We start from the raw sequence: 27,568 nt of genomic DNA on the forward strand, positions 1-27,568 counted from the left end.
GCGCGCAAAAAGCATGCCGTAAATGAACCCAAAAGCATGTCGTGAATCTCTTCCCGTCAATTTGAAAATGTTAAACTAACGACACCAGTGCATGTCGTAATTTTACATTGTGCTCGTCGTAAGTTTACATTTTGCGCGCCGTAAGTTTACATTTTACACGTCATAAATCAACATTTCTGCACGCCGTAGAGGGACAAATGCGTGCCGTAAATTTGTTTGTTTTTCCTAGATATTTTCCCCATTTCAGTGAGCTATTATGTTACCTTTTCTTTACATTTCCATAATACATTAACTTAAGGGAAAATTACTGGTCCCCCCTTTAACTTTTGGTGCGTCGACAGTTCAGTCCCTGTTATTCCAATTTTAACAGATAACTCCCCAAACATTCAAATTTCACACAATTTGATCCAAAATTACCATTTTACCCCTCACTTATTTTTTTTTGTTTTTGTTTTATTCTTCTCTCTCTCTCTTTTATACATATGTATATATGTGTGTGTGTGTATGTATATATATTTTTTATTCTTCTCTCTCTCTTTATATATATATGTATGTGTGTGTGTGTGTGAGTATATATGTATGTATGTATGTATGTATGTATGTATGTATGTATGTATATGTGTGTGTATATTTTTATTCTTCTCTCTCTTTTTATATATATTTATATGTATATATGTGTGTGTGTGTACATATACATATGCATATATATACATACATACACACACACACACACACACACACACACACATATATATATATATATACACACACATTAGATATATATGTATACATACATATACACATATATATCTACATATATATATATATATATATATATATATATATATATGTGTGTGTGTGTGTATGTATGTATATGTAGATATATAAATATATGTATAATTTTATACATATGTGTGTGTGTATATATAATGTATATGTGTGTGTGTGTGTGTCTGTATGTATGTATGTATGTATATGTATATGTGTGTGTGTGTGTGAAAAAAGGAAGTGAGGGGTAAAATGGTAATTTTGGATCAAATTGTGTGAAATTTGAATGTTTGCGGAGTTATCTGTTAAAATTGGAATAACAGGGACTGAACTGTCGACGCACCAAAAGTTAAAGGGGGGACCAGTAATTTCCCCTTAACTTAAGCACCCAAAAGTTAAGTAGACAAAGAAAATGTGCATTTTATAAAATTATCCATTATATCAACAACTCAAATTAATCCAATGTTGATAAACTATTCTTCAAGCCATAACAAAAAAAGGCCTTCAAAATGAAATGAGAGGCACGAATGAAAAAGAGGTCTAAAACTTGCCCATCCTCGAATCTCATATATGCTCTTCCTATCTTGTTTTTGAAATGATCAAACATCTAATCGGTAATGTTCTTGATTTGCTTTCGCCCAGATTGCTTACCTGCAAGGAGGAAACAATCATATAACTTACACTTCATAAAGTATACAAATAGAAAAAGAATGCTAGCCAAACAAAAGAATATTGTATCTGCATTGGTCAAAAACTAATATTTAGACATCATACTAATAAATGGCAGCATACTTCAAATATGATACTTCTAGGTCTTCACATGAATGCTAAACAAATCCAATGCTCAAATTACCAAAGGCTAAAAATGGTTTGTTCCTTCTAATAGACAAATTGCACTAGACAAAGTAACAACTATTGCTCTTCAAAATTCCATAAACAAGAACATGCATCTATTCCCTCAAACGTCAGTTCTATGTTATGAAATGCACTCAAAGTCTAAAAGTTTACTTCAAATAGCACATATTAAAGTAGCTTGATGAAGTTGATGGGCCAAGCCACTGTGCTTCCTTTAGTTGCAACAAGAGTACTGAACTCTTGGGTTGGCCGAAACAAAGGTATGTCATGAGAGACTTCACGCACCCAAACTTTCCAACAACCAAGACCAAGAGGAACACAATGTACTTTCTCGTTTGGGTCCTCTGAGTGAAGGTCAACAGTTGCAACGATCTTTTCCTCTTTATCTAACCAACATAACAAGTGTACGTAATTTCTTCATCTTTACTTCACTCCCACCTTCCTTTTGTTTGGCTGTTGACTGAATACTTGCATGTGTCTTCTACTTGCTTTGTTTGCTTCCTTCTTGTTTAGAACCTCCAAGCTGGTGTGAAGTCTATCAACATACAATTGGGTTCCAGCACGGTAGGTTTCAGAGTTTCTAAAGAATAGAAAAAACAGTAACAATTTTACTAAGAATCTACATACTTAAAACTTATGGCCTAAGGTTTTGAATATAACCTCGGATAATATATCCATTCTGTATCCATGGAAGCTTGCCTAGGTGGCTCCAATTGTCTTTTAATTATGAGCAAACTGAAATGAAGGGGAGCTTGATTTTAAAACAAGTCGTTTATTGTTCAGTTCAGATGTTACAATATTAATGGTCACTTTTTCTAACTATTCAGCTATTAATTGATATATTTCATTCAATCACTCCATATTTATACATATCTGCTAATTCAACTAAACTCATAAAGTAACACTAGTACATCAATAGCCTTGACCAGCTCTAAATCTTCTTCAACTGGTGGGGCAGTTGGCTGGTTAATTGCAGGTCGCGCCTGAAAAATTTACACATTCAATGCTCCATGTACAGAAGGAAATTAAGAAGGAAATCATATTTATGCTTAAAGCAACTTTGACTGCTCAGTACTTTGAGAAATTCTCTACAGTACTTAATAGTGTATTTTACAGTCTAGCTAGTTTTGTCCCCCACCAAAAAAAAAAAAAAAAGGTCAGGACTCCAGTCTACAAATTAGCACTTTTCCATTTTCATATCTCGCTTTTAGCGCATAGTTCTGAACTTCTGATTCAGGAGTCATAAATCTTAGCATCATGCAATCAATTTTTGAGAATGTAAATGAAAAGCTTTTCATAAGATAGCTGAAAGTTGATGTCTTCATTGCACAACTAAGCTCCACCATCTAGATATTTGTCATCCAAAATCTGTTCTATATATAGTTTTCTTTACCGTCTCACTGGAAAAAGAGAGGCCTTTAGAATAAACTAGTATTCCTTAATTATATGGAGATTAAACAATAATGTCTCCATATCTGTCAGCAGGAAGAGAAAGCCTGCTTTCTTCTAGGATGTTTTAACTCTTTTTAGTAAGCTGATGAGAAAACTAATCAAATTTCCTAATATGGTTTCTCTATCAATCCTTTGCAATAAAGTTTCTTTACATGAAAAAGGAGTAAACCATATTACAGGAAGCTTTACTGTACTTCCAATGATCCTATGTCCAAAGAGAGGCAAAGACTTTGTAAATTGAGTCGCAAAGTTGATACTTCATTATTGACATGTAGACTGTAATATGTTGAAGATATATATAGGATAGGGATATGAAATGTTTATTCTCTTGATTATCTTATTGATTATCACAACTTAAAACCTTATTGGCTTGCAGAATTGAAATGTAATGCATATGTAAATGGACCTAATCAATTTAGCAATTTGTGTCTTAGTCTGCAAGATAAGACTTCCAGAGTTTCAATTGCAATATTTTCTACTCTCAGCCCTTTCTTGGTGCTGATGACAGTTATAGATCAGGAAAAGAGTGCTTATTAACTAATTGTACAAAATAAACTAAAATGAAAAGTGACATTTAACTATCATGCAGGTTTAGCAATTTCTCTAGACAGTTGATAGAGAAGGATAAGATTTGTGTAGATGAGTTTTACCTGTGGTATTGGCTTGCATGGATTGGTAAGCTTCAAGTCATGTGGCTCTTCAAGTAAAAGATACATACTGTGTTTAAACAAAAATATTAGTGAAAAGGAACATAAAGCCATGTTCTTCCTGCTAGAGACTATTACGGATAGGAGGCTTGAGAAGGGAATCAGTAAATTACAAATGCACTTGAAAAAGCATGGTGGGAGGTAATAATATGTACTACAGAAAACTCAGGTGGAGGTTCCAACATAGGATTTTGTCTATTTTTAGAAACAAAAACAGATTTTTCATGTTCAACTTGCATGGAACTTCTCTATTAATACAAACAAAAACAGATACTATAAGGGGTTTAAGTTGTAGTAATTCTGTAAAGGTTCGCTAAACCTAGTTCAATGAACATATAGCATGAGTCCATATATCCCCATTTCTAAGCTTTAATATCACCTTTCTTTAATCTCTTGTTACCACGGAGACCAAAGGGAAACTCTGGTGTTGGGTGTGGGGATAAATTCTCTCCACCAGTACTGGAGCTACAAGTCCCCACACTTTCAACTTTCTTTTTATCAGATCTACGAGGTATACTTTCCCAGTTTGGTGATGCCCGCTGTTTTGATATGCATTTCCTCTGTTTATCTCATTGATCTTCTGTTTAACTGCTGGTTTTAACTCCTCTAGCTCAGCAAGAGCATTCAACAATTTCTAGAGCCCGAAACTGAAATCAAATTAGTGACGGTAACTGCATAAAGGTTAACCTTTATTATAAATTAAAGACGTGATGAAATATAACCTTTTTCACTTCCTTCTGAGAGGATCTTTCTCTTTGATCAGCCTTTATATAGTCTTGATGATCCGGTATTGTCTCGGAGACCAAACTTAAGCAGAAGAATACTACATAGTTTCAGGTTATTTTGGAACATATGTTACAGATCCAAACATGTGCACACACCCACACAACACCACACTGTTCTATATTATCCCTACTTCAACTTAGCTGACTCTATAGTTCGATTTTTGGCTCTTTGTTACTCACCGTGCAAACCTTACGAGCGTAACGTCCAGTTATAAAATATCCTTCTCTTCCCGATATATGTCAGCCTACAATGTATGTAACAAAGTCATTAGGAGCTGGAAAAACATTTTGAAACATCTGAAGTCTGAACCAGTTTGATTATCTATGAATGGATTCTGATATCAATTGGTTCCAACTTCAGCATATGATCACAAAGATTCAAGGTCAATTGTGTCCAAGTGATCAAAAGATTCAGAAATCTTGTACTGGCTTTAAGCCTTTATCGTCGAAAGCAGATCCAGTAGAACTTATCACATTTGTTTCATTTTCTAATATTCTAAGTTAATCTCATGGTTACAACTTTTGGGTCCAATCAAGCATCAATACCAGTTTACTATCTTTCAAATTTCAATGGACAAAAATCTGACGTTTAATGGGAATTTTTCAGTACTAAAATTGCTAATAAAACCTCCAATAACGCATTAAGGTTTTGGGTCACTGATTTCATTTTCCAGGTCACAGGTATTGAGCAACATGTCTAATATTTAAGGGCAGTGAAATCCACACTCACCATTTTACAATCCATACTTATTCTTTCTCTTTTGATAGAAATTCATATAAAGAGACAAAACTAAGTTACCAAAGACAAATTTAAGTTACTAAAACAGAAAACTGAGTGTAGATTATAAAATGAGGAGTGTGAATTTCACTTCCCATATTCAATTTTAGGTGATTGTCTAGTCAAAGTCGTAACGCGAAATGATGTATGCTGTGTTTACAGTTGGATAATGCAGCGAGCAACAATGCATTGGTCCCATACACAAATCTCAACCATGCTCTTGCATGGTTGCAACAATCTAAAGCTGTATAGATGGAAAGTAGATATCATAACTCGTCCGCAAGTAGATATTAACACAAGACTTCTGTGACAGTCCCCAAATCATAACTCGTCCGCAAGTAGATATTAACATAAGACTTCTGTGACAGTCCCTAAGATTTTAGGGAAATGCAATCGTTTTTACATACAGAACTTACACACCATGAAAAATTAAAATGAAGGGAAACTGCTGCCTCACTGATACTTGAAAAACCATGGTATGTACATCAAAATCTCGGGGTGGGGGCTCCTAACATAAAACTTCATCTGTTATTGGAGACAAACAGATTCCAGATTCTTCAAGGTATTCAAGTTTTATAGTATGGTTGACTGGCATGACTCATACAGCATAGAGCCTTACAACCTGTTCAATCTTAGCTCGGCAGACAGGACAACCCCATTTCTTACCTTTAACCTCAGTCAAACAAGACATGCATCCAGCCATATGGCCACATGGGATGCAAGCTCCTTCAACTGGTGCATCTAAACAAATCACACATGAAGAAGAGGCCCCATCACCTTTCTTTTCATCGACTGTAGGAGGTATACTTTCAGCAGTTGGGTTTGATAGATCAATAGGGCTGTCATCAATTGATGGATAGTGGATAGGATATTCATCTAAACTTTCATCTAAAACTGGTGGAGCTGATGGGGGTGGAACTGATGGGATTGCAGCTGATTGTGTTGAAGATGATACAACTGAATCTGAGGTAGGAGTTGTCTGGGTAGGAGAGATTTCCTGGATGTTTGCATGTCCACTTGAGCCACCAACTGGGCCAGTTTGAACCCCTGACCAGTCGCTGCTACTTACTTTTGGAGAAGCAGCTGCAATTGTTGCATCCCAACCATTGTAGCTGCCAGTGTTTGTGGACGTACTCCAACCATTCAAGTTAGAAGCATTTGTAGAGGTACCGGAGCTACTTGAGGCAATTGATTCATTGATTGGGTGTGCATCTGGAAAGGGTGGTCTCTCCTGTGAAGCAGAATGAAGGGAGGCGCTGAGAGCCATGGCCAACTCTGTATCTTCTGCAGTTGCTGGTGGTGCAGTTGCTGGATTGTTATTACCCAAAAATGCAGGTCGTGCCTGAAAACAATCCAGAAATTCAATTTAAAACAGGCTCCCCAAAATCTTGCCAAAGATTGAATAGTGGCTTATCATAAACGACATGTATTTCACAAAACATAGTGCCAACAGAACTTGATCCACTCACAGAAGCAGCATGTGACAGAATATGGCATTGCCAGAAATAGAGACTAGAATGATGGAGAAAATATCTGCACTACAGAACAGTGTAATCTAGCATATCGTTGCCTACATATAGTCTGTAAGATAGTACTTCATTGTCTCAAAAGGCGGGACTCCAGTCTATATGTGAGACTATGAGAGCCATTCAGCTGTTTAGAAATCCATTTTTGCACATATTCAAAAATGGATATTTTTGAATCTTAAATGTTGGCAGCATGCAGTACATATTCACATCAAAAGCCGCTTTTAGGGAATATCTGAAATTTGATGACCCATCATGTTAAGCTCAACTGTCTCAAAAATTATTCCACTCCTGTTCCGTGATATTATTAATTTCTAAGTGGCGGAAGTGAGGAATTGAAATAACTAATGATCTTAGTGACCGAATAAACTTCGCAACTACTTCAGCAATGCCACCAACAAATTTATGACACTTATTTATCGGGTAAGGTATTCCATTGTTCAAGAGAGATAGGAGAGAAGAATAAAAGTTTACCTGTGGAATTCCTTTGCATGCATTGCTAAACCACTGAAGTTGTTGCTTGTCATTTTCATTTGCAGATGCAAGTCTAATGCGTGCTTCTGCAAAGAAAGAATTCTGACTATAAATGACATAATAACAAAAATAAACATAGAACTAACTTGAAACCATAACAGTATGACTTCAATTCTTCCTAGCTAGCTAGACTGCATGCAGCATGCCTATTATAGATAGGAAGGAGTAGGACTATAGGAGGCTGGAGAGTGGTATCACAGCATTACTGCTGTACTTTATTTGAAAAATATCCAATTTCTTTGATTCTAAATCACTTTCAAAAAATCATATTGATTAAGATTAATTAACAAACGATACTTACGCCTAAGTTTTTGATGCCTTTGTCTCCGCCTCCTGCCTCGTGGGACTATGCATGGACATAGAATTCAATTAAAAAATGGCTAGGGGAATGAATGTGACATCAACTCCCATATTTATGGCCTAAGAAAAATAAGGTTTAAAACACTCTAAGAATTGTTTCAGAATAAAGGAATTACTTGTGGAGATATCACGAATTATAACCGAAGGATCAGACAGGTGAGATTTTGGTTCTTCCAGATTGACATTCCACAATCCAATAACTGTACGTGGTTGAGCATCCTGCTTATCAGAAAGAAAAAAAAAAAAGAGAGAGAGATTAATATTCCAAAAAAAAAAAAAGTAAAATAAGAATAAAACAAAATTACTAGACAATTCAGAACACACAAAATGAGTGAACCAAGATGATTCAATCTAGAGTAAAGAAAGGTACATATAAATAATTTGGATAATCCATCAAAATTACAAGGTGAAAGAAAATGAGCCAACATGGAAATCAAGTGCATTAGCAGCCAAAAACACCAACAATAATATATGAAACATGAAAATATGTTACAGAACACTACATAACGAGTCCATGGTCTTCATCACAGTAGAAATTGAAAATGAAAGAACAATGGACATAATACTTCAAAGTTACGAAGCCAGAGGCTTTTAAGTGGGAACATAAATGTACAGTATTTGAATATGGTTAGACATCAGAGCAGTGGTTAAATCGCCACCACCATTCCAGCAACCTAGCTGGTAAAGAAAATGTACAAACCTAATATTAAATTCTCAGACCAAACCACAGGTGGTAAGCCCGGAGTCGGTGAACAAATGACACGGGGAGCCAAAGCAATGTTCTGCCCTCCTTGGTAATCACAAGGGAAAATTATTCAGCCAAGAAGGCTGAACTTGAAAGAAAATGAAGGTCTTTCTGTCTCCAGGAGGTTGAATGGCGGTTGGTTTATGCACTTACTGATCAAGTTCATCCCCAAAGGCAATTTCACTCCCCTGAATTTCCATTTATAAAAGGAAAATGGTGCTAGCTTCTAGAGCATCACAACCACAAATCAGAATACAGAGCTCATTGTAAGAATTGAGTAGGTTACTTCACTGAAAGTTGAGAAAGAATATACATGTTGTATCCTGGTCGTTGCTAGTTTCAAGTATGGGATTGACTTGAGTCCAGATTACTCATATGAGTTTGTTTTCGCTAATAGGGAAGTTAGGTACTCTGTGGACATAAGGCAAGATTTTGGCCAACCAAATATTTTTGCCCATGTGCTCGTTCATCTAAGCTTAATTGCCCTATTTTCTTTATTTGTTATGACAGCCAAGTCCTTAGGAGATTTATACCCAACAGAAAAATAAATAAACAAATACATGGTGAAGTAAGTTTACTTTGGTCATTAATTAGGACAGATATAATTCTAAATGCCTTAGAAGACAATATGATTGGACGTTTAGTGCTCCTTATATATCTTCAATAACTTTGATGGCACAATTTAAGGGATGATTTATTAACATGTTTAACAAAGGAAAAAAAAAACAAATATTCTAGTAGATAACAGTTATATAATTTCAAATGTGGCCAGACCATTAACTCAACCTAGTGCTCCTAATCTACGTACCTGCATACTAGAATATATGGCAAGCTCCAACTTGTAAGGCTTGGTAGGTTTGCGGGAACCACATGGCAAAACAACAACCCAACTGCAGAGAAGCCAACAGGTATAAATACAAGTGACCATTCAGACAATTAATAATAACAAGCAAGAGCTGCATAATCTTCTTCAGAGCAGATCAAGCAATCTGTCATATTTATTAAGACAGTTTGCTGCTTTGAAAGTGAATACAAATGCAAGACAACTAAACAGAAATAGTGAAATACTTCAAGATGACATAACTTCCATCATATTACTTACACTTTTCTTGAAACCAACTGCGGAGCAAGTAATTCCAGAAATCCAGGACCATACAACTCGCGCAACCAACCCGAGAACAAGCAAATATGCCTCTACAGTCATTCACACGAACTACCATTTTAGAACCAGCAAACCAAATGATCGCAACAACGGAACGCACATCATATCAACAGACTGAACTTAGAATATACCTCAATTGCGCGAACAACAGCACTCTGCCCTTTCGCTCTAGCAACATCAAGAGGGCTCTGACAGTCATCATTCATGATCAACGCATTCGCTGAACAAAAAATCCAAACAACAAATTTCACATCCAACGCAATCAAAGCCAACAAAAAAAAAAAACAGCACTAATGAAGCAAATCGACAGAGCCACACACACCTCCGCGCGAAAGAAGTAAATTGACAGTCTCTTCGAGACCTCTTTTAGCTGCATGATGCAGAGGAGTCCCGGCATGCCGACCTAAAACACACGAATTCACAAAATCACAAACAAATCCAAAAGCTAAAAAAACCAACCGAAATTCGATCAAGGCTGTTCCTTTCTCAACAACATACCGGGGCGATAAGCATTGACATTTGCACCGAGATCAATCAAGGTCTTGGCAACATTGGTAAGCCCAGGATTCATACAAGCCACAATCAAAGGGGTCTTGCCCTCCCTATCAATCCACTGACCCACCCAAAAAAAACCACCACAAACATCAGTAAATCATCAACAATTACCGCTACGAATACACGAAATCACGATCAAAGCGAAATCGAATTACCTCGAGGCCTGCGCCTTGGGCGCGAAGGGATTTGAGCCCTTCGACGTTGCCATAGCTGACTTGGTCGTAGAGAAGCTCCTCCTTGGATTGCTGAAGCCCCATTCACAGATTCGAATTTTTCGAATTCGAATCAAGGGGAGGAGGGTGTTAGGGTTTGGAAAATTTTCTAGGTTTTTATATTTTTTGTTTTTGGAGGAAACTTGATTTTCCTGGAAAAAAAATGGGATGGTGCGTAGGAAACTTAAACGAGTGGATGATTGAGGAAAGGAAATAATTGAATTGTGAATGCCTTAGCAACGAAGAGTCTCATTTAAGAGTCAAGGACAGTTTATTTTATTTAAAAGGAAAAATATTTAATTTTATTATTTTAGTCAAATGTGTCATTCCGTTGTTTTGGAAGAAAATTGTGTTTTGGGTTTTGGACATGGTTTGTATTGGGGACGGTCGGATCACTAAATTTGTCCGAGTGTGTTTATGTTCGGTTAGGTTTCACTCGAGTGTGCTGCTGTTTGATTAGGTTTTGTTGCAATGTGTAATTTTGAAAGAATAAGGGTATTACTGGATATCGGATATGAATTCAATCATTCATATGCAATTGAATGATGATTGGTGAGGTTAACATTAGCGGGTTGGTTAGTATTGTGTCAAGATACTAAACATGTAGAAATTATTTTGTGATTCTAGACCATGTATATTAGTGGTCCAGATTAATGTCAATGATTCATATGATGTACTTGTTGCTCATTAGTTCTCGTAATTTAAATTTTTTTTTTCATCATCTGAAATGATCTCCACTAAATTTGAATATTATTAGCTAAGACCACCACATGCTAATGTCACATAATAGTATGAGACCACAAAATAATTACTCCTAAACATGTCACAATAGATAAAACCCAAAACTTAACTGTCATTACGAAAAAAATGTTTAAACAGGTGACCCCTAACACATTTAGCTCATATAAACGGATCACCACTTGACCCATTTAAAATATTTAACCCAAAAAAAGATGTTGAAATCTTGAAAATTTAAAATAGTAGGCATAAAACCCATTTAAGACGTTGCACTGCTAAATACATCTAAAATTACATATTTCTAATAACTCGCATACGCATGTTACATACAACCGACTCGACCTACTAAATATAATGGTTACACATTGTCCATTCCATGCTGGTGGAATGACATGCAACTAATCCATTTTATTTCGCGTTGGTTTTGAATTGTGTCGGAATTGACACATCCAACAAGCATAACACTAAAAAAATTTCAGTTCACATTTTTTTGCTTTAATATTTCTTGTTTTGTTTTTGCTATAATTCCGAAGTCATTATAATTTTTCGGTTGAGTTGCAAATAATGATTTAGACAAAATATGGGTGGCCTAAATTGTATGAAAATGACATTGGCAACCACATAGAAGCTACTGATCAGGTCACTTCTGCTTATATATATGAAATAGAGATCTTAGATTCAAATGTCCACATCACTGTTAATACAGAAAAAACAGTGAGAATTTGTACAAACTTGGTTATCACCTATACAATATTGAGGTCTACATTTTGGTTGGCCAAATTAGATTTGCATTAAATTATGAACAGAACATATGAGAAGATAATTCTATCCTATGTTCAAGATTAGGACAAGATTAAGGCCTGCATATATATACCCCAGTTGGGTAAACAAACCTATACTTCTAAAAAGGTATACTATTAGTTAATTCAAAATCAAAATCTCACCCAACTCATAACTCCCGAGTCCCAACCTATACATTCAAGACTGATAACTCACTCCAATCTGTCTCAGCCCAACCTATACATAAATTTATATCTGTCAACCTTAAATATATAGGACTGTTATGACAATAAGATTCATTTTTTTAATTAACCTGAGACCTGAGTAAAGAATTCCACTTCAAAATACAACAGAACCTATAAAATACACTCACTAATATGGATGGAAGAATTACAATGAAGTTTGCATGCCTTTAATTTGCACAAGTCTCACAGTTCTGTCCCTCTGATTCTCTGAATATATGACATGTTTTCTTTTTTTCCATGGTAAAGTAGAACTCCTCTCTATCATTCCACTACCAAAACAAAGGCTCTTTCTCTAATGTACACCTACCTGATTCATATACTGCAATTCTAAAGCAGAGTGCTGATCCTACTGTAAGAGACTAAGTTACGAAACTATGTATCAGAAGATGAGGCTGCCTCAGTGTTGTTTTGATTTGAAGATGAGGCTGCCTCAGAACTGTTTTGATTTGAAGACGGGGCGGCCTCAGAACTGTTTTGATTTGAAGATGAGGCTGCCTCAGAGCTGTTTTGATCTTCAGGAGGTTCTGTAGTGCTGGACGATGATGGTACACTTGGAGGAAGAGGAGCTGTCCTCGGTTGACTGTATCTTCTAAGCAGCCTTTCTCTGTTGTTAGTCCACCATTCTTCTGCCTGTTGCGAACTAAACCTCCGTTTACTGCAAAAGTATTGGTTGTAGGTATGAGAAGACTGAAAGAGAGCGAGATGAAAATGAATGAAGACATAAGGTTTGAGTAGAACTTTTCCTTGCAAAACTGCCTTACAATGAAAGGGAAGCCATGTGCTTATAGACTACATATACTAAAGGTACACGTACCCAGACAACGTGAGAGTGTGAGACTATGCCAACATCATTATCATAAAAAATTATGAACTATAGAAATGAGGGAACTAGTGAAAATCTTGATTTGAAATCTTTCAAATGTGATAACGAGAAAAGAAGTCTTGCTTTACTTTGTTAAGTTGTGCTTGTATGTGCATCTGCAGATGTCTAATCACTGAATGTTGGTAAGACTAAATATTTTACCTGAATTTAACACGCCGGAAAGCCCTAGCACCATTTGGTAGTTGAAGCAGAGTTACATAAACACCTGGTTCAAATTGTTCAATGAGTTCCCTTTGTCCTTCGGTCTGCATTGTTGATGATTCATGTGACTTCGAGGTGCTTCCTGAGCTGGTTTGAGAGTCAGCAGTCACTACATGGTCATCCACTCTGTTCTCTGCCATTTTAGAAGACTCAGGTACCGAGGAAGACTTATCAGCTGCACCTTGTTGATCATGGTCTAAGCTTGATCTTTCACTGTATGTGTTTATAAATTCTTCTGCTTGAGCACGCAATGATTCGAAGTTCTCATTGTCAAAAACCTCAGGAGGCAACTTGTCTGCCAATTCCTTCATCTGCACATGAGAGAAAGACCCACAAGGACACAACATCAGCATACTTCACCAAAAGAAAAAATATATATCAACTTTGGTGCCACTGATACTAAACAATTTGTGTTATGACTTATGAGAACAATATCACTGTGCTATTTCCAGGTTCATCCTACTATCCTAGCCACTACCATACAAAACAAAACAAAAACAGACTAAAAAACAATAAAATAAGAAAAAGGAATTTTGCAATACTAAGTAAAGTTTAGAGACCTGTTCTGTTATGGACTTGACAAGTTCCTTCACGGCTCTGCACTTGGAAAATTGTTCTTCTGCTAATGAACTGGCTTCTTTAGCATTTTTATTTAGTTTTCGAATCTCCAGATCTTGAGTATCACACTTCTGCTTCAGACTTCTGACCTGAAGTGATCGAAGAGAGGAAAGTGTACCAAATGTTATTTGGTTTCGAAATTTCTACACTACAAATCAATATAATGTTGCAACCAAGGATGTAATTCACAAAAGGTGTAAAACTAGTACCTGGGTTTGCAACTTTGATAGTTCGTGAATCAGACTGTCATTTGTCCTTTTAAGACTGTCAATAACACTTCTAGAAAATATAGGAGTTGCAGACCGTGGAGGGCTTGGTCTCCTTGAATATGGTGAACTAGATCTTGACCTTGCAGTATTAGACTGAGGTGTTACTGGTATAGCAGGCCTCAAAGCATTTTGAAGAACACTCAATGAACTTGGAAATGCAATATCTTTCAGTTGTAAAAGGGATGGAACTTGGGAAGCCCTAACTATAGAAGGAGATTCCGATCTGCCCCCAGCCTTCATTGATTTAATCTCACGATATTTCACTGGTTCTATGATGGGAGGAAGCAGAATCCTTGAAGATCTAGCCTCTCCCCTACTAAGACCATCTCTGTCCATTGAACGGGCGATTGTAGCTCTCCTACTAACATTACTAGAATTCCCAGCCTCAGCAGATTTAAGCTTAGCATAACAAGAATCACATACGCGATGTGGTTTTCCAGGAGTGGGAGCCAATGCAGCCCTCAGTGCTTTTTTGGAACTACAAGCATGGCAATGGACTAGTCCACAATTATAACAGTTATGCCTCTTCCTAGTAAAACCAAATGCCTGTCGACAACCTGAGCAAACTGATTGATCAGCTCCAGAAACCCATTTATGGATACATATACTAGATGTGAAGTTTGAGCCACATGATATGCTTTTCACATGCCTATCTTTCAGAGCTTCAACCATAGTTGGCGTTCTCCGATCTTCGGTGTCCCCATGTCCCAATCTTCCATTAGCACCTCTGCCCCATGTGAATACTTCACTTCTCGATGTCAGGACAGCAACATGATGGGCTCCACATGATATTTCTTCAACAAACTCACCTACCAATTTATCCTGTACTAAGCAAGGTGTTTTCCCATCAGAACTAGGATTTCCTAGTTGACCATATGCAGTACCACCCATGGTAAACACATGACCAGATGTGGTGAGGGCAATAGTCATTGTGTGTCCACACGCTAGCTGCTGGAAATTATAGTCGATAAGTGAAGAGACACAGGTAGGAAGAAGATATGTATCCTTGCTTCCATGACCTAAACGATGTTTATCACCATCTCCCCAAGTGAACAGCTTTCGAGATGAAACATTTACACCAGACTGACCCATAACCTCTACAATAGCTGCAGTATGCCAAACACCACAAGCTACCTTTATAGTCTTCAGCCCACTCAATAACTGCACCTCCCTTGGATATGCAATACTCTCTCGATCTCCATGTCCCAAAACTCCAAATTTCCCATCTCCAAATGTAAAGAGTTTGCCATTATAAGTTGCCAAAGCTGAATGCCATGTGCCACATGCAACCGACAGAACCTGTAGTCCTTCTAAAGAACCAGTAATCCTTTTAGGTAGCCAGTGGCTAACATCAGTTCCATGACCAAGAAGTCCAGCATTATGTGTACCATCACCCCAAGTAAATAAATCACCAGACGTAGATACAGCACATGAATGATACTCCCCACATGCAACAAATTCTACATTATTAAGAGCCAGGAACTCAACAAGGCGAGGACGACTAAAGTCTCTATCAATCCCATGACCAAGTCTTCCACCAGATTCCTCTCCCCAGGTGAAAACTTCACCTTGCCTTGTTACAAGAGCAATATGTCTAACACCACAAGCAATTTGATGAACATCAAGAACAACATTCGACTCCAAGGGCTTTGGAATAAGCACATCAGTGTTTATAGGTATTACATTTGCAGACCCATCAGGAACATTTCCATCAGACCAGATCTCTCCCCACACATAAACATCTCCTAGTGATTCTATGTCATCAGGTCCAGACCCTCCACTTGAGCAGCTAGGAGTGCTTGAAACACTAACTCGAAAACCATCTCCTGTACTTGTTCTTAGTTGCATATTTGCACGTTCTGCACCCACATCTGAGCTTCCAAAACTCACTGATTCACGAGAATCAACAGATACCCTACCATGGCTTGAAGTGTCATTTAAGGTCACTCCAGAATGACGGCCGCTAACAGATTCACTTCCGTCGTGAATCTGAAACATTAACAAACTTAATCAGATCTTTTCAAAAGAAAAATATTGATGAAGATAATTTCCGAAATGACCAAGAAAATTATGCAACATTCTTTTTTGTGATATGAGTAATGGGAATTTCTCATAGATAATGCATGAGCTGGGTGAACACAACTGCCCAATATATTGATGCACTAATGATAAGCTACTTCTAGTAGTACTTCTCCATTTTTTATATTTTTTAGAAAACCTTAAATAATATGTTACATGGTTGGCTGAAAATTGAAATATAGTTTCAGCTTTACATTAGTAACTGAATTCGTGTTCAAAATAAATTGCTGAAGCCCTTCAAACCAATACAATTTGGTAAATATAAGAATAAAAATAACCCAGTTCCTAAGAAATATAAAAATGAGACATTTAGAGAAGACAGAGTCAAGGATCTCAAATATTCTCACAGAAACATTCAGTTTTCAAAGGCCACTAGGATCACCTAGACGTGTTTATTGCTGCGTTAACCAACTATACCTCAATCTTCATTCAAAATTTTGCATGCTTTTTAAAAGTGGGTGTCACAAAATAAGTGAAAGAATTCCAGAACTTGCTCTTCTCTTAATTCAATATATTTGCAGAAGGACAAGAACTGAGAAGCAAAAAGAGCAATAACAAACATAGTCCTAAATGCATTTTTGTTTAAAAGGAAACTTACTTCAGTAAGATCACTCTTTGTACGCCTATTACGCTGTCCTCTAGAAATTAGTGCCTTAAGGCCAGCAATCCATGCCTCTACCTCAGCTTTATCCTTGCAGATCTATAAAGATGATTAATCAATTTAAACTTTTCATCTCACTGACCATGATAGACAAAATTGAAACTAACACTTCTTGATTTTGCATACCAGATCAAGTGACCGTTCACCGTTATTATATAGAAGAGAAAATGATAAGTAATCCTTTTCTGGACGCAAATATCTTCTAAACACAGCCTGTCGAGCAACAGTAAAAGAATTTATTTTTCATCAACGAGCAACTACTAGTTCATAGGTATACTGCAACGCAGGAGTCAGGACTACAATAACAAAACGTAAAATATCAATTAGCTGTTAAGAACTCACTGTTCTCTGTCCGGGTATAATTCTAGCGACTGTCGATAATTTCAGATGTCGTTCTTCTCCATGTGATAACCAGACTAGAGTGGTTTCATCCTGTTAATGGTACTAAAATTGAAATCATTCAAGCCGTGGAGATACATAACAACTATGCATGGAGATAAGCTCATTGATAAATGATCTGTGCATAGAAGTACCAAGATACATGACTGCATGACTGCAATAACTAAACTGGTAGAAGATGTAAACAGGATATATAACTTGCATTGCTATGTAATAAATCCAATATCCCTACTGTATAGAAGATTACTTACCGCAGAAAGTCTGAATGGACGAAGCTTTGGCTTTCCTTTCCGGCTGTACTTAATCAACTGGGTTCCTTTTTTTAATGCAATGAGTGACTTCATAAGAGAAGGAAAATCAGGAGATGAAATATTGACAAAAGCACAGAGATCAAAATCTTTGATATAGATTTTAAATGGTAAAGTGGTAGTGTTTAACGTCACGTACAGTACTCGTGAAAAAATGCAAAAATACTACCAAACTTTGGAGAAGTTCGTGTTCCAGCAAATCACTTCTCAAGTCCAATACAAAGAAACCTTAATTTGTTCGGAGTATTAATGCATGTAACTTCAAAGGCAAACCGCGCTATACTACGCCCTTTTCTTGTTTATATTCTTCTTATGTGTAGTCCATAAGTCTATTAGTTCACCACTACTAAAATACATAAATCTATTTTCTTTATGTGATCAATTAAAGACTACATTTTATAGTTTCATCTTGTTGCATAGCAAGTTATGATCATTGGGTATACATCCTTTTCAACATACATGCACTTTCTTTAGAACTATCATATCTATGTTTCTACGAGACATTCATCAAACACAAATAAGAATCACCCAGATTTCATTAAATTCTTCCCTCTTCTCACAAATAAACTGAATGACGAAAACCCATAAACAACACCAAAAATTAAAGGAAAAATTATAAAAAAAATTAAAAAAAACAGAGCGCAGTGATGGGAATACTGACTTGCTCATAATCACGCTCGATATTCCCAAAGATAGAAGGATCTGCCATTCCATCTGAAACAAAGAAGAAGCAAGCTCGACCGACAACTGCATCGGCGACTTCCCTTCACCACTCTTCTTCATAGATGCATATGCTTTCGTCTACTTTGGCTCTCATCAAAATTCCAAGTTATCCTTCTAACCAAACAATGTGATTAACACCATGCACACATTCCGAACCTCCGGAAAACCACAATTTCCCACCAACAGCTTCAAACTGATTGAACCGCAATTGAAAAATATTTGATGAATTCACAAGATGGGAATGTTGGAGTTTCTGGGAATTGGGTCTTGCAAATTGACCAGGGCCAGATCAGAGAGAGAGAGAGAGAGAAAGAGAGGAGTGGAAATGAGAGGGCAGTAAGAAAAGGGATGTCACATGTTTAGGGAAGTTTGAAGCTCAAAAGAAAAGGGGTTGAGATATTGGCGCGACTCTTGTTCTTCCTCCACGTCCACTAACGAATTAAACTACTTTTCAAATTAAATTATTAAAAATAATACTCAATGTGCCACGTCGTTTGAATTTAACTTTTTTTTCATGACAAATTACTTTTTTTTTTTAACTTTTCAATCGATCAAAATTTTATATGTTATAATCACTTGGTGTGGTAAGGTTGGTTGAGTGACCTAGCATAGAACCACAATATCTAGTGTTCGAGTCCTAATTCCCACTACTTTGTGGCCAGCGGGTTTAAGGGGCATTCGGGTCTGTGCGCCTGCAGCAGAGGATTAGTGTACATTTGTTGGGATACGCTTGTGGGCCTCGGTCCGTGTACTGAGTGAGTGAACAGTTTACTTGTTAAGAGAAGAAATTCAAGTGTTTCTTTTTACCTACCCTTGGATTTTCTATGCTCTACAATATGATTTTTGTTCCATTTAAAATGTTGCACCCTGAATTATAGTTTGTTCCCAATTTTGTACGCCCTAGTAGATACCATCTGTATGATTATTGTGTAAGATCACAGCAGAATGATCGATTGTCAGTTTGTCACTGATGATTTCCGATGCAATAGCGTCAGTGTTTCCGACTGCACTTGGGCATTGGGTCTGTGATTCCGACTACGCTTGGGCATTCGATTGAGACCATAACCATGCTTAGCTTAGTAGTCTTCTCTGCAGACAGATAATGTGAACAAAATCACGTGTACTGGAAGTTGTATTTTCAAGCAATACTGTGTCGGAACATGTAACACTGCATAGCATATTTTTCTTCCACTGTTATCAATGAAGCTAAAACAAGAATTATTGCCTCCTTAGTTCTTGTTTCTGATAACTGGTAAACCAGAATGGTTTGGAAAAGCTGGGTTTTCTTTGGTACATATAAAGCTAGGCTTTCAACCGTACATGAGCGGTTGAATCAGACAAGACAAAAGCCGAATAAAGGCTACATATACAAAAGATCATTGTCTCTGAATTAATTCAACTGCAGAACCCAAAACCAAGGTACCAGACTGAAATGGAGACAATTTTCAGATACTACATCAATACACTCAAATTCAGTCATCTGCAACCCGAAGACGATAACCGCGGGCCAATTGCCTAGTAGTTCCATCAGCTATCACACTATCTATCATTTTATACTTCTTATGTGTTGCTTTGAGGGATTCTTGATGCTGTTTTTCAAGTTTCTCTTCATCCTCCAGTTGTTTCTTGAGTACATATTCAGCTTCCACAGCATGAATTTTAGCAAGCTCCTTCAGTTTCTTTGCCACCTCAAAATCAGGATCATTTGGCTCCAACCAACGAAACTGTATTGTTCTACCGGGCTTTACAGGGCGATCGTCAAACATCTCCATTTTAGCCTTGCGTGCCCTCACAGGCCTCGGCATCCCCCCAATCATGAAAGGCTTCTGCGCTATATCTGAGACAATGGCATTGACCTCTGTTGGGTTCTCCATCTCAATCAATGCACACTGTGGGACGTTCTTTGATTCCACGTAATTTGGAATAAATTGAACACTTTTCACATTCCCAAACTGATCCAGAGCTTGTTTCACAATCGATTCATTGACCTGTGGTGAGAGGTTGTCAAGGTAAACAGTTCTTTTGACCTTCTCCTCAAATTCAGCATACTGTGCTTCTGAAGCCTCCATATGCAACGGCAAGTGAAAATCTAATAAGAAACAAATTTCAGTAAGTTAGCCAAAGTGTTGAATATTACGTTAGAATTCCAAATCAAGAAAAGAATTAAAAGTAAGGTAACCTTAAATCCATCGGAGCACACCTAATCTTTGACATGCTAAATAGTTGATTAAATGGATAATGACAAAAGCTAAACATATTCTTCTTCCACAATCAAGCTCTATAGGCTTCTAGCAGCACTTATTTAGCATTGGCAAAACATTGTGGTCCTTATTGTAGATGTTTTAGTTGGTCTTTTACAGTTGTCCAACCTCAAACAGATCCAGTTATTGCTTATTGAGTAATTGAACTGTTTAACTAAAGTCCTCAGTGGTTTCAGTTCATACTACACCCGATCTGGATTGGGGTAACAAATTTCATGACCAAAATCTCAATGTACAGAATGTGTCTCATCTGACACAGAATCACAACTGCAGATTTGTATGCAGTAATCTCAACCTGTGATCGGGTTGTGATAGTTAATATCAACTCATCAGATCAAGCAGATAAAGTACATGCATGCTAAATGTATGGGAAGGCTCGCATTTTGAATGAGACAGATGAAACATCAACCATATAAAACACCTACACTAATGATATCAACGAGTGTTTCAACAAAATCAGATGCAAAATTCATGTCTATCCAAACAGAAGGCTCATCCTGAAGAGTTGAAGGATTATTTTTACTCTCAGAATTAAGCCAACAAATTGACTACTTTCCAAAATATGCATTTGAGTCGCAAACTTCTTGATTTAATCAGATCCAATACACATATACAGTTTAAAACTTCAGTTCTCAAACATATGTTTCTTCTAATCATTGAAGCACTACTGAACTTCTCAGTTTTTACAGGACTATTGGATTACGCATCAAGTCCCAAAACCCAAAAAGCACAAGCTTTCAAGATCCATCAAAACCCATTAAATACAGACATGTTTCACATCAGCAGTATTAACAAAAATGTTAATTTCCCAGACATCACAATTTCCATATGACCAAAGAGGAAGAGGCTCGTCCAAAAAACTAAAAACCATTGAACTACTCTTATTAAATCTCTAAACTAATGAAAATTCAGTCCTTCAACTATATCGCAAGTGTTTAAACCAATGCGAAAGAAGCATATTTCACCTACATCAAACTGTGTTCATCAAGTGTCAAAATCGCCACCTACCTAACACAAAACTAGGTTGTCTCATTTATTTTTCATTTACTGTTATTCCAAATTTTGTACATTGCAACTACGCTCTCTTCAATTCTCTCATGCCGTCGACAACTTGACATTTGCATACAAATACATACCAAGGAAAAGGCAATCACATCAACTAGGGTAAAGAGAATTGCATATTTAATTGTAAATATGAAGAAAATTAGATAAAAAAAACCTCAAATTGGGGCTTCGTTTCTGGAAGCGAATTGGTGTGCAGAAGACGCAATTGGGTGGAGAGAGGAAGAAGACGACTGAAGCAAAGCGAGAGAGAGGAGAGCTCTCTCGGTGTTTTGGCGGTGAGGAGAGTTACAGTTTTGGAATAAATGCATGGGTTTCCGCGCTACCCATACCGGATTCGGATTCGGATCACAGATCGCGTTTAAATGACCCGAACCGGCCCCATCTCAACCTTTTTTTTTAAAAAAAAAAAAAAAATTTCTATTCATTTGAGTAGTAGTGTTCACTTAGTCACTGAGGAAATTATGCTCCATCAGTTTTGGATGTAAACTTAATGGTGAAAAACAAAATAACTTAATTTAAAAATATTTTTTTTCTACCCTTACATTTACATCCAGTGGTGATTGAATATAATTTTCTTCGTCAATAACATTATTGTTCGCCACAATTGATTAACTGAAAGAAATTATTTTTTTATTTTTTTATCAACTGTCATTTAGGCTTTAATACTGAAATTGCTCCCTATAAATTGTCAACTTATCATGTGGTGCAAACTTGACTATGTAAAATTTACATTGTAAATTGACAGTTTAGTCGGAAGTTAAAGGCTAAACTGACAAGTTCGTCGTCATTCGTAGAAAATTGATCAATCCTCGGTGTTTACATGTGTGTGTTTGCCTCTTAAGAAAGTACTTCTAGTTGCTTTAGATGACAGTATCAACTCCATGAGCAACCACCTAGTTTAGGAAACTAGAGCAAATAGAAGCATAATCAAAAGCTTGGACTAAAGTTGTATTCAATATAGAGAAAAGAGAAGGACAACAAGAGGTCATAGATACAAAACAATCCTGTACAGTAGGATGAAGCTTAATTCGTTAACGTGATGCTTAGTTGCTCATTGGAACATCAACATTCCCCAGGTAAAACAAGGGAGATCAATATCATTGACCTTTGATCTACATATAAAACCATAAACAGTGATAATTACACTTGTCTAGGATACTATTTTCAAAAAAGAGTAGGATCTCGGTATCTCTTGTAAATATCTTCGATATCAGCCGCCAGTTCTGCTGGTAAAGGCCTCTCGGTTGACAGAAAAGCATCAATATCCTCTTTCAGTTGGTTGACAGAAGTTGCGCCAATGATAGAACTGGTCATGAATGGACGATCCCTTGCAAATCCAAGTGCAAGCTGAACTGGAGTCAGCCCGTGTTTTTTGGCAAGTTCGATGTACTTTATTGTTGCTTCCTGAATACAGAAATGAAGTAAGCAATCAACAAGCAGTAACGAAGATTATCCTCAGCAATCTCTATTCACAACTTGTAACTACTCATCAAGAAACAAAACAAACCAATTATTTCCACAACATCCAGGTTATGAGGTAAATTATGTAAAGCAAACTCCAGCATGATTTTTATAACAAGTTGTAAAGAATGTGCTCTCTTGTGGGTGGTAAAAAGTAAAACAAAAAACACTAGAGCCTTAAATTTGGTTAACTAGGCCTTAATCAATCATTTTAATATTGGTTTTCAATAAATTTAAAAACATAATAATATGTTTTGAATATATAATCAGTGAAAGTTTTTTCAAGTCAATAGTAAACAAGCTGCTTCCCAATGACAAATGCCACCAGTGCCATCAACAACAATCTGCTGTCCGCAGCTCCATTACCAATTGTGACAGAATGATAATAAGCCCCGCATCAAACATGTCGACAGTTTCTAGAGACTGTTAATAACTAATTATGCAACATATGTCCTCCAGCTTATATGGTTTTAATTTGAATATTATCATGATTTACATCTCCAAGCATGTGTGAGTTTTTAACATACCCTGGCAATGGATTTGTTATATCTTTCCATGTAGCCTGGGAAGAGATTCAACCTCCCTTTTCTTGCAGCATCAGAATTGATATCAATGTACTTTCCGGTCAGCGCTCCACCAGCAAGTGGAGAATAAGCTAGTAAGCCAATGTTGTGATGTTGTGGGAGGCAAACTTCAACAAGATCAACTGCCAAAAAAAAAGTGATAAATTAAAATCTCCTTGAAGTTCAGAGACTGGCATAGAAACACTGGGAGGGAAAGGTAAGTACAGCATCATGACCATCTCTCTCAACACATAAAACAAAGGGCGAACTGCAGGTTGCATCCAGCAAATAGGTTAACGTGTTTGACATTAAAGGACATGATATTTAGAAAAATCTACGGAAAACGAAGTAATTAAACTCAAAAGATTCTATCTTTACTCAGCAAGGACCTGTAAACTTTCCGAGGTACACCAGACAAGAAAAGTCAAAATCTTGTTGGAACTTCATGGCTATGTATAATATCCATGACAGAAATGGGTGATTAACACTCTTCATTATGTATAATACATTCATGGCAATCTCCATCATACAGAATGTAAAAGTTAAGCTTATATGTGAACTTATTCAAAATGTATATTTGCTATATCAGAGGGCAACGGTTCAGAATGCAAACGAAAATGAAGTCAAATGGGGGATTCATGCCTGATAGACAACATGCAATGCTACTTGACAGAACTTCGTGAAATGAAATGAAGAGCAAGCATGACATAGCTTAGTCATGGGCTGGCCTTTGAGGGCTATAGTGAAATAAAAGCCATACAAAATTTGAGTAGAAACTTGCAAGTGTAAATAAATTTACCAAGAAAGGTTAGGTGTGTTAGGCTTTTGATTTGCTTGGTATGTCCATTTGGTCAGGGGCTAGGCGTATTATGGGAAAACTTGCTAGGTGTTTTGAAATTGTTAAAAAGATTCAGAGAATGCTCGGCATAACTAAGTTGCTTGGTTCAACTAGTAGCTCTCACAAATCTTGCTCCCCACTAGAAGAAACAGGTTAGATACACAGCCCAACCAAATTGCAATCCAAGGTCTAATAGAGGTTATAGATCAACCAGATAGTTCTTAGCAATCAAAAAAGTTAAGCATCCAATATAAAAGTGTATAGTTGCATGACTAAGAATCTTATTTCTAGGAAAACAAACTCAGAGAAGCAAAAGATATTGGTTTATTACGAGAATAACAATTTAAAGAGACCTCTCAACCCTTTAAAAAAAGAGACCTCTCAACTGACCTAATTTTAACATATAAATAGGAAATGTTTGAATTTTCTACCTACAGAATCAGAATATGACTTACTTTCAAAATGAGTTCTAACAAGCAGACTGTAATTGTTTTGGATACTGACGATCTTTGGTAGTCCTTCAACTTTAGCAGTATGTACGAACTCCATCACTCCGTATGAAGTCTCATTGGAAACACCAATATAACGTACCTATCAAATTTAAACAAATCTTATGTGACGTCAAGAAGTTATAGGAAACATGTGATACTCCATTTATTTAGCAACAATAGTTACCAGAATTTACAGTTTCAAGGTTTAACTTCTTGGGCACACTCATATATCAACATATGTTTAATGTCAATTTGCAGTTATGACTTTGAACCTTACTTAAAGAGAGAAACTCAATACACTAAGATGATAATGCTTCTTTTCAATTTACATATTATAACAGGTCATGAAAGCTTACTTATTTCTATATAACTTCCACATCAGGTGGAAGGCCAATTTACATATTATAACAGGTCATGAAAGCTTACTTATTTCTATATAACTTCCACATCAGGTGGAAGGTACTTTACAGTTATGCCGGAAAGTCAAAACTTTTAAGTTGGTTTGGATAGCTCATAGTTATTACCTTTCCTTCATCCACAACTTCTTGAAGAGCCTTCAGTTGCTCCACAAATGGTAAGCTTGGCCTCCATTTGGAAGGATCATAACAATACTCACCAAATAGTGCAACATAGCGATCTGGCCTGGATTAAACACAATAACTTAATTTTTGAAAACCACCACCGTAAACTAATTAACATTCAGATTCCTTTTCTGGAATATGAAAAGCAAGTGTGTCAATGTATCATTTCAACATAATATGAGTCAATTTGGAAGCCTTCATAAATGGTGTTGCTTTGCTGCTTTCTTTGTTTTTACCATGTCTAATCAAGGAGCTCGAATGCATTAATTTAAGATAACCTTTTCAGCTTTACTACTGTGAATGTAATATACGAAAATGAACAAAGTTGTCCAATGATGTAAGAAGTGCTGATATATACGAGTTCAGAAGACCAATTTTATTAGCATCTATATGAAAACCAGAAAAGGTAGAAGGGACAAAAGAAGAAAAGAAAACCAGGTCCTTCCCAGGGGACTCAAATTCCTATAGAAAATAGTAATGTCCAGTCAATCATACAAATGGTAAGAGTAATCTCCAGCCAAGCATATGAATGGTAAAGTAAAAAAAAAAAAAGTTGTAGACATCTCCGATTCTAAATGTTCGTTAGTCCCAATTTAAGACTTGCACCATATTAAATCACAGATACAAATTACATAGAATCAGAAATCAGGTGAGAAATGTACTCATACAAACTCGTAAACATTGCGAATTTTGGTCAGTGAACTCACCAATGAATTTGCAATAGATCAATGTAATCTGTGCCGAGTCTCTTAAGGCTTTTCTCTACACTCTCTCTAATATTTGCAGCATCCACCCTCAGGACCTTTGCATTGTCACGCAGATAACTAGACCTCTCTGAATACCCACATACTTTTGTTGCCAAAACAATCTAAACATATATGAAAAACACAGTACCGAAAATCAGCGACTCCCATCAATAAACCGAAAAGCCATTGCGGTTAAACTAATGAAGAAGCTCATTGATTACCTTCTCGCGGGGCTGAGACTTTAGCCAGCTGGCAATGTAGAGGTCAGTCAATCCCTGCGTCTCCTTCTTCATCGGAATCGGGTACTGCAACAAACAAACACACTCAAATTTTATTCGAAACAGAAAATAAACAAAGTAATCATGAGAATCAGGCCGTAACATTTAGAGTACTCACAGCTTCGGCAGTGTCCAAAATGTTGATCCCATTGTCGAAAGCGTAGCTGAGAATTTCGTGCGCTTCTTTCTCCGAGTTTTGCTGACCGAACGTCATTGTGCCCAGAGTGATTTCGCTAATTTCGAGGTCCGAGTCGCCGAGCTTCCGGTACTGCAACGCCGTCTTCTGGTCCTGCTTGGCAGTGATGGTGGTTGGTCTGAGAGAGCTCCTCCGCCTCCGGAGGCTTCTTGCGGTGGTTCTGGTCTTTTGAGGCGAGTAAGGTGAGGTTAATGCGGCGGCGTGGTTGCAGAGGAAGGCGGTGGAGCACGAGGCCATGGCGATGGGTCAGCTTGCTCCTTTCGCTCTCGGCCCCTTATCGGAATTTGACCGTTACCCAAATCAAAGGTTCGAGAGTGTGTGAGAGACTGTGTGACTCATGTGCGGACTCGTATTACATTTTTGTTCCCTCAAAGTCCGTTGGCCCCACCTCTTTGAATTGGAAATAAATCTGAGTTCACACAGTATTCTTAAATGCTTTTTAAGCCGTGCAGGCTGGTTATGTCAAAACTGCAAAACGCTTCATCCCTGGACTACCAAAAATAGATTGTGATTTAAACTCTAATTAGCGGCGCCAATAATTGAAAAAATCTTATTAGTGAATTGCAAATAGACTTTATAAAAATTTTCAAATCAACGGTAAGATGAGTGGTTCAAATTTTGATTGTAATATTATTTTCTCAATACACAAGTCATTTAACCGTTAATTTAAAAGTCATCATAGAATTCTCATTTTAAAAGTTCTCACTAGAGCCTAAATAAGCGCTCCGAATACCAAAATTCAGAT

At 36.9% G+C, this 27,568-nt stretch overlaps 4 protein-coding genes across 5 annotated transcripts; all 4 read right to left on the reverse strand.

The window, feature by feature from the left end:
- Positions 1–5,665: 5,665 nt before the first annotated feature.
- Positions 5,666–10,666, reverse strand: LOC133708417 (putative E3 ubiquitin-protein ligase XBAT35). 2 transcript variants are annotated; one of them, XM_062133877.1, is made up of 10 exons: positions 10,383–10,666; positions 10,171–10,285; positions 9,995–10,075; positions 9,804–9,892; positions 9,613–9,704; positions 9,319–9,400; positions 7,882–7,984; positions 7,707–7,751; positions 7,346–7,431; positions 5,666–6,687 (listed from the first exon to the last, which is right to left on the reverse strand). In XM_062133877.1, exons 1-10 carry the CDS (start codon positions 10,482–10,484, stop codon positions 5,944–5,946), a joined length of 1,539 nt encoding a protein of 512 aa, XP_061989861.1. In that variant the 5' UTR covers positions 10,485–10,666; the 3' UTR covers positions 5,666–5,943. The 2 variants fall into 2 exon arrangements, with proteins under 2 accessions (XP_061989861.1, XP_061989862.1); XM_062133878.1 differs by lacking the exon at positions 7,707–7,751.
- A 1,669-nt stretch (positions 10,667–12,335) lies between these two features.
- Positions 12,336–18,736, reverse strand: LOC133713017 (PH, RCC1 and FYVE domains-containing protein 1). The gene is made up of 9 exons (XM_062139138.1): positions 18,282–18,736; positions 17,564–17,650; positions 17,256–17,345; positions 17,040–17,126; positions 16,851–16,952; positions 14,114–16,162; positions 13,847–13,993; positions 13,227–13,597; positions 12,336–12,857 (listed from the first exon to the last, which is right to left on the reverse strand). Exons 1-9 carry the CDS (start codon positions 18,327–18,329, stop codon positions 12,575–12,577), a joined length of 3,264 nt encoding a protein of 1,087 aa, XP_061995122.1. The 5' UTR covers positions 18,330–18,736; the 3' UTR covers positions 12,336–12,574.
- Positions 18,737–19,557: 821 nt separating this feature from the next.
- On the reverse strand, positions 19,558–21,979 carry LOC133710247 (ASI1-immunoprecipitated protein 1-like). Its single transcript, XM_062136270.1, has 2 exons — positions 21,824–21,979; positions 19,558–20,432 (listed from the first exon to the last, which is right to left on the reverse strand). The coding sequence occupies exon 2, from the start codon at positions 20,410–20,412 to the stop codon at positions 19,816–19,818; it is 597 nt and encodes a 198-aa protein (XP_061992254.1). The 5' UTR covers positions 20,413–20,432; positions 21,824–21,979; the 3' UTR covers positions 19,558–19,815.
- Positions 21,980–22,593: 614 nt separating this feature from the next.
- On the reverse strand, positions 22,594–27,186 carry LOC133710261 (uncharacterized). The gene is made up of 7 exons (XM_062136285.1): positions 26,746–27,186; positions 26,571–26,654; positions 26,311–26,471; positions 25,547–25,664; positions 24,987–25,122; positions 23,658–23,836; positions 22,594–23,073 (listed from the first exon to the last, which is right to left on the reverse strand). The coding sequence occupies exons 1-7, from the start codon at positions 27,058–27,060 to the stop codon at positions 22,834–22,836; spliced, it is 1,233 nt and encodes a 410-aa protein (XP_061992269.1). The 5' UTR covers positions 27,061–27,186; the 3' UTR covers positions 22,594–22,833.
- Between the last annotated feature and the right edge of the window lie 382 nt (positions 27,187–27,568).

This window comes from Rosa rugosa, chromosome 5 (genome assembly GCF_958449725.1).
Source record: "Rosa rugosa chromosome 5, drRosRugo1.1, whole genome shotgun sequence".
Classification (NCBI taxonomy): Eukaryota; Viridiplantae; Streptophyta; class Magnoliopsida; order Rosales; family Rosaceae; genus Rosa; species Rosa rugosa.

Bases quoted from the DNA above. Each gene is read 5' to 3' on its own strand.
- LOC133708417 (XM_062133877.1), bottom strand. From the start codon at position 10,484: ATGGGGCTTCAGCAATCCAAGGAGGAGCTTCTCTACGACCAAGTCAGC. The intron at 10,076-10,170 runs GTATGTTGTTGA...CGTGTGTTTTAG, and splicing joins TGTCAATGCTTATCGCCCCG to GTCGGCATGCCGGGACTCCT. The intron at 9,893-9,994 runs GTGTGTGTGGCT...TTTTTTGTTCAG, and splicing joins TTTACTTCTTTCGCGCGGAG to CGAATGCGTTGATCATGAAT.
- LOC133710261 (XM_062136285.1), bottom strand. From the start codon at position 27,060: ATGGCCTCGTGCTCCACCGCCTTCCTCTGCAACCACGCCGCCGCATTA. The intron at 25,665-26,310 runs GTGAGTTCACTG...TGTTTAATCCAG, and splicing joins GATCTATTGCAAATTCATTG to GCCAGATCGCTATGTTGCAC. The intron at 23,074-23,657 runs GTATGTTAAAAA...TTCTGTATTCAG, and splicing joins ATAACAAATCCATTGCCAGG to GAAGCAACAATAAAGTACAT.
- LOC133710247 (XM_062136270.1), bottom strand. From the start codon at position 20,412: ATGGAGGCTTCAGAAGCACAGTATGCTGAATTTGAGGAGAAGGTCAAA.
- LOC133713017 (XM_062139138.1), bottom strand. From the start codon at position 18,329: ATGGCAGATCCTTCTATCTTTGGGAATATCGAGCGTGATTATGAGCAA. The intron at 17,127-17,255 runs GTGAGTTCTTAA...GTTGCTCGACAG, and splicing joins TTATACCCGGACAGAGAACA to GCTGTGTTTAGAAGATATTT. The intron at 13,994-14,113 runs GTACTAGTTTTA...CGATCACTTCAG, and splicing joins TATCAAAGTTGCAAACCCAG to GTCAGAAGTCTGAAGCAGAA.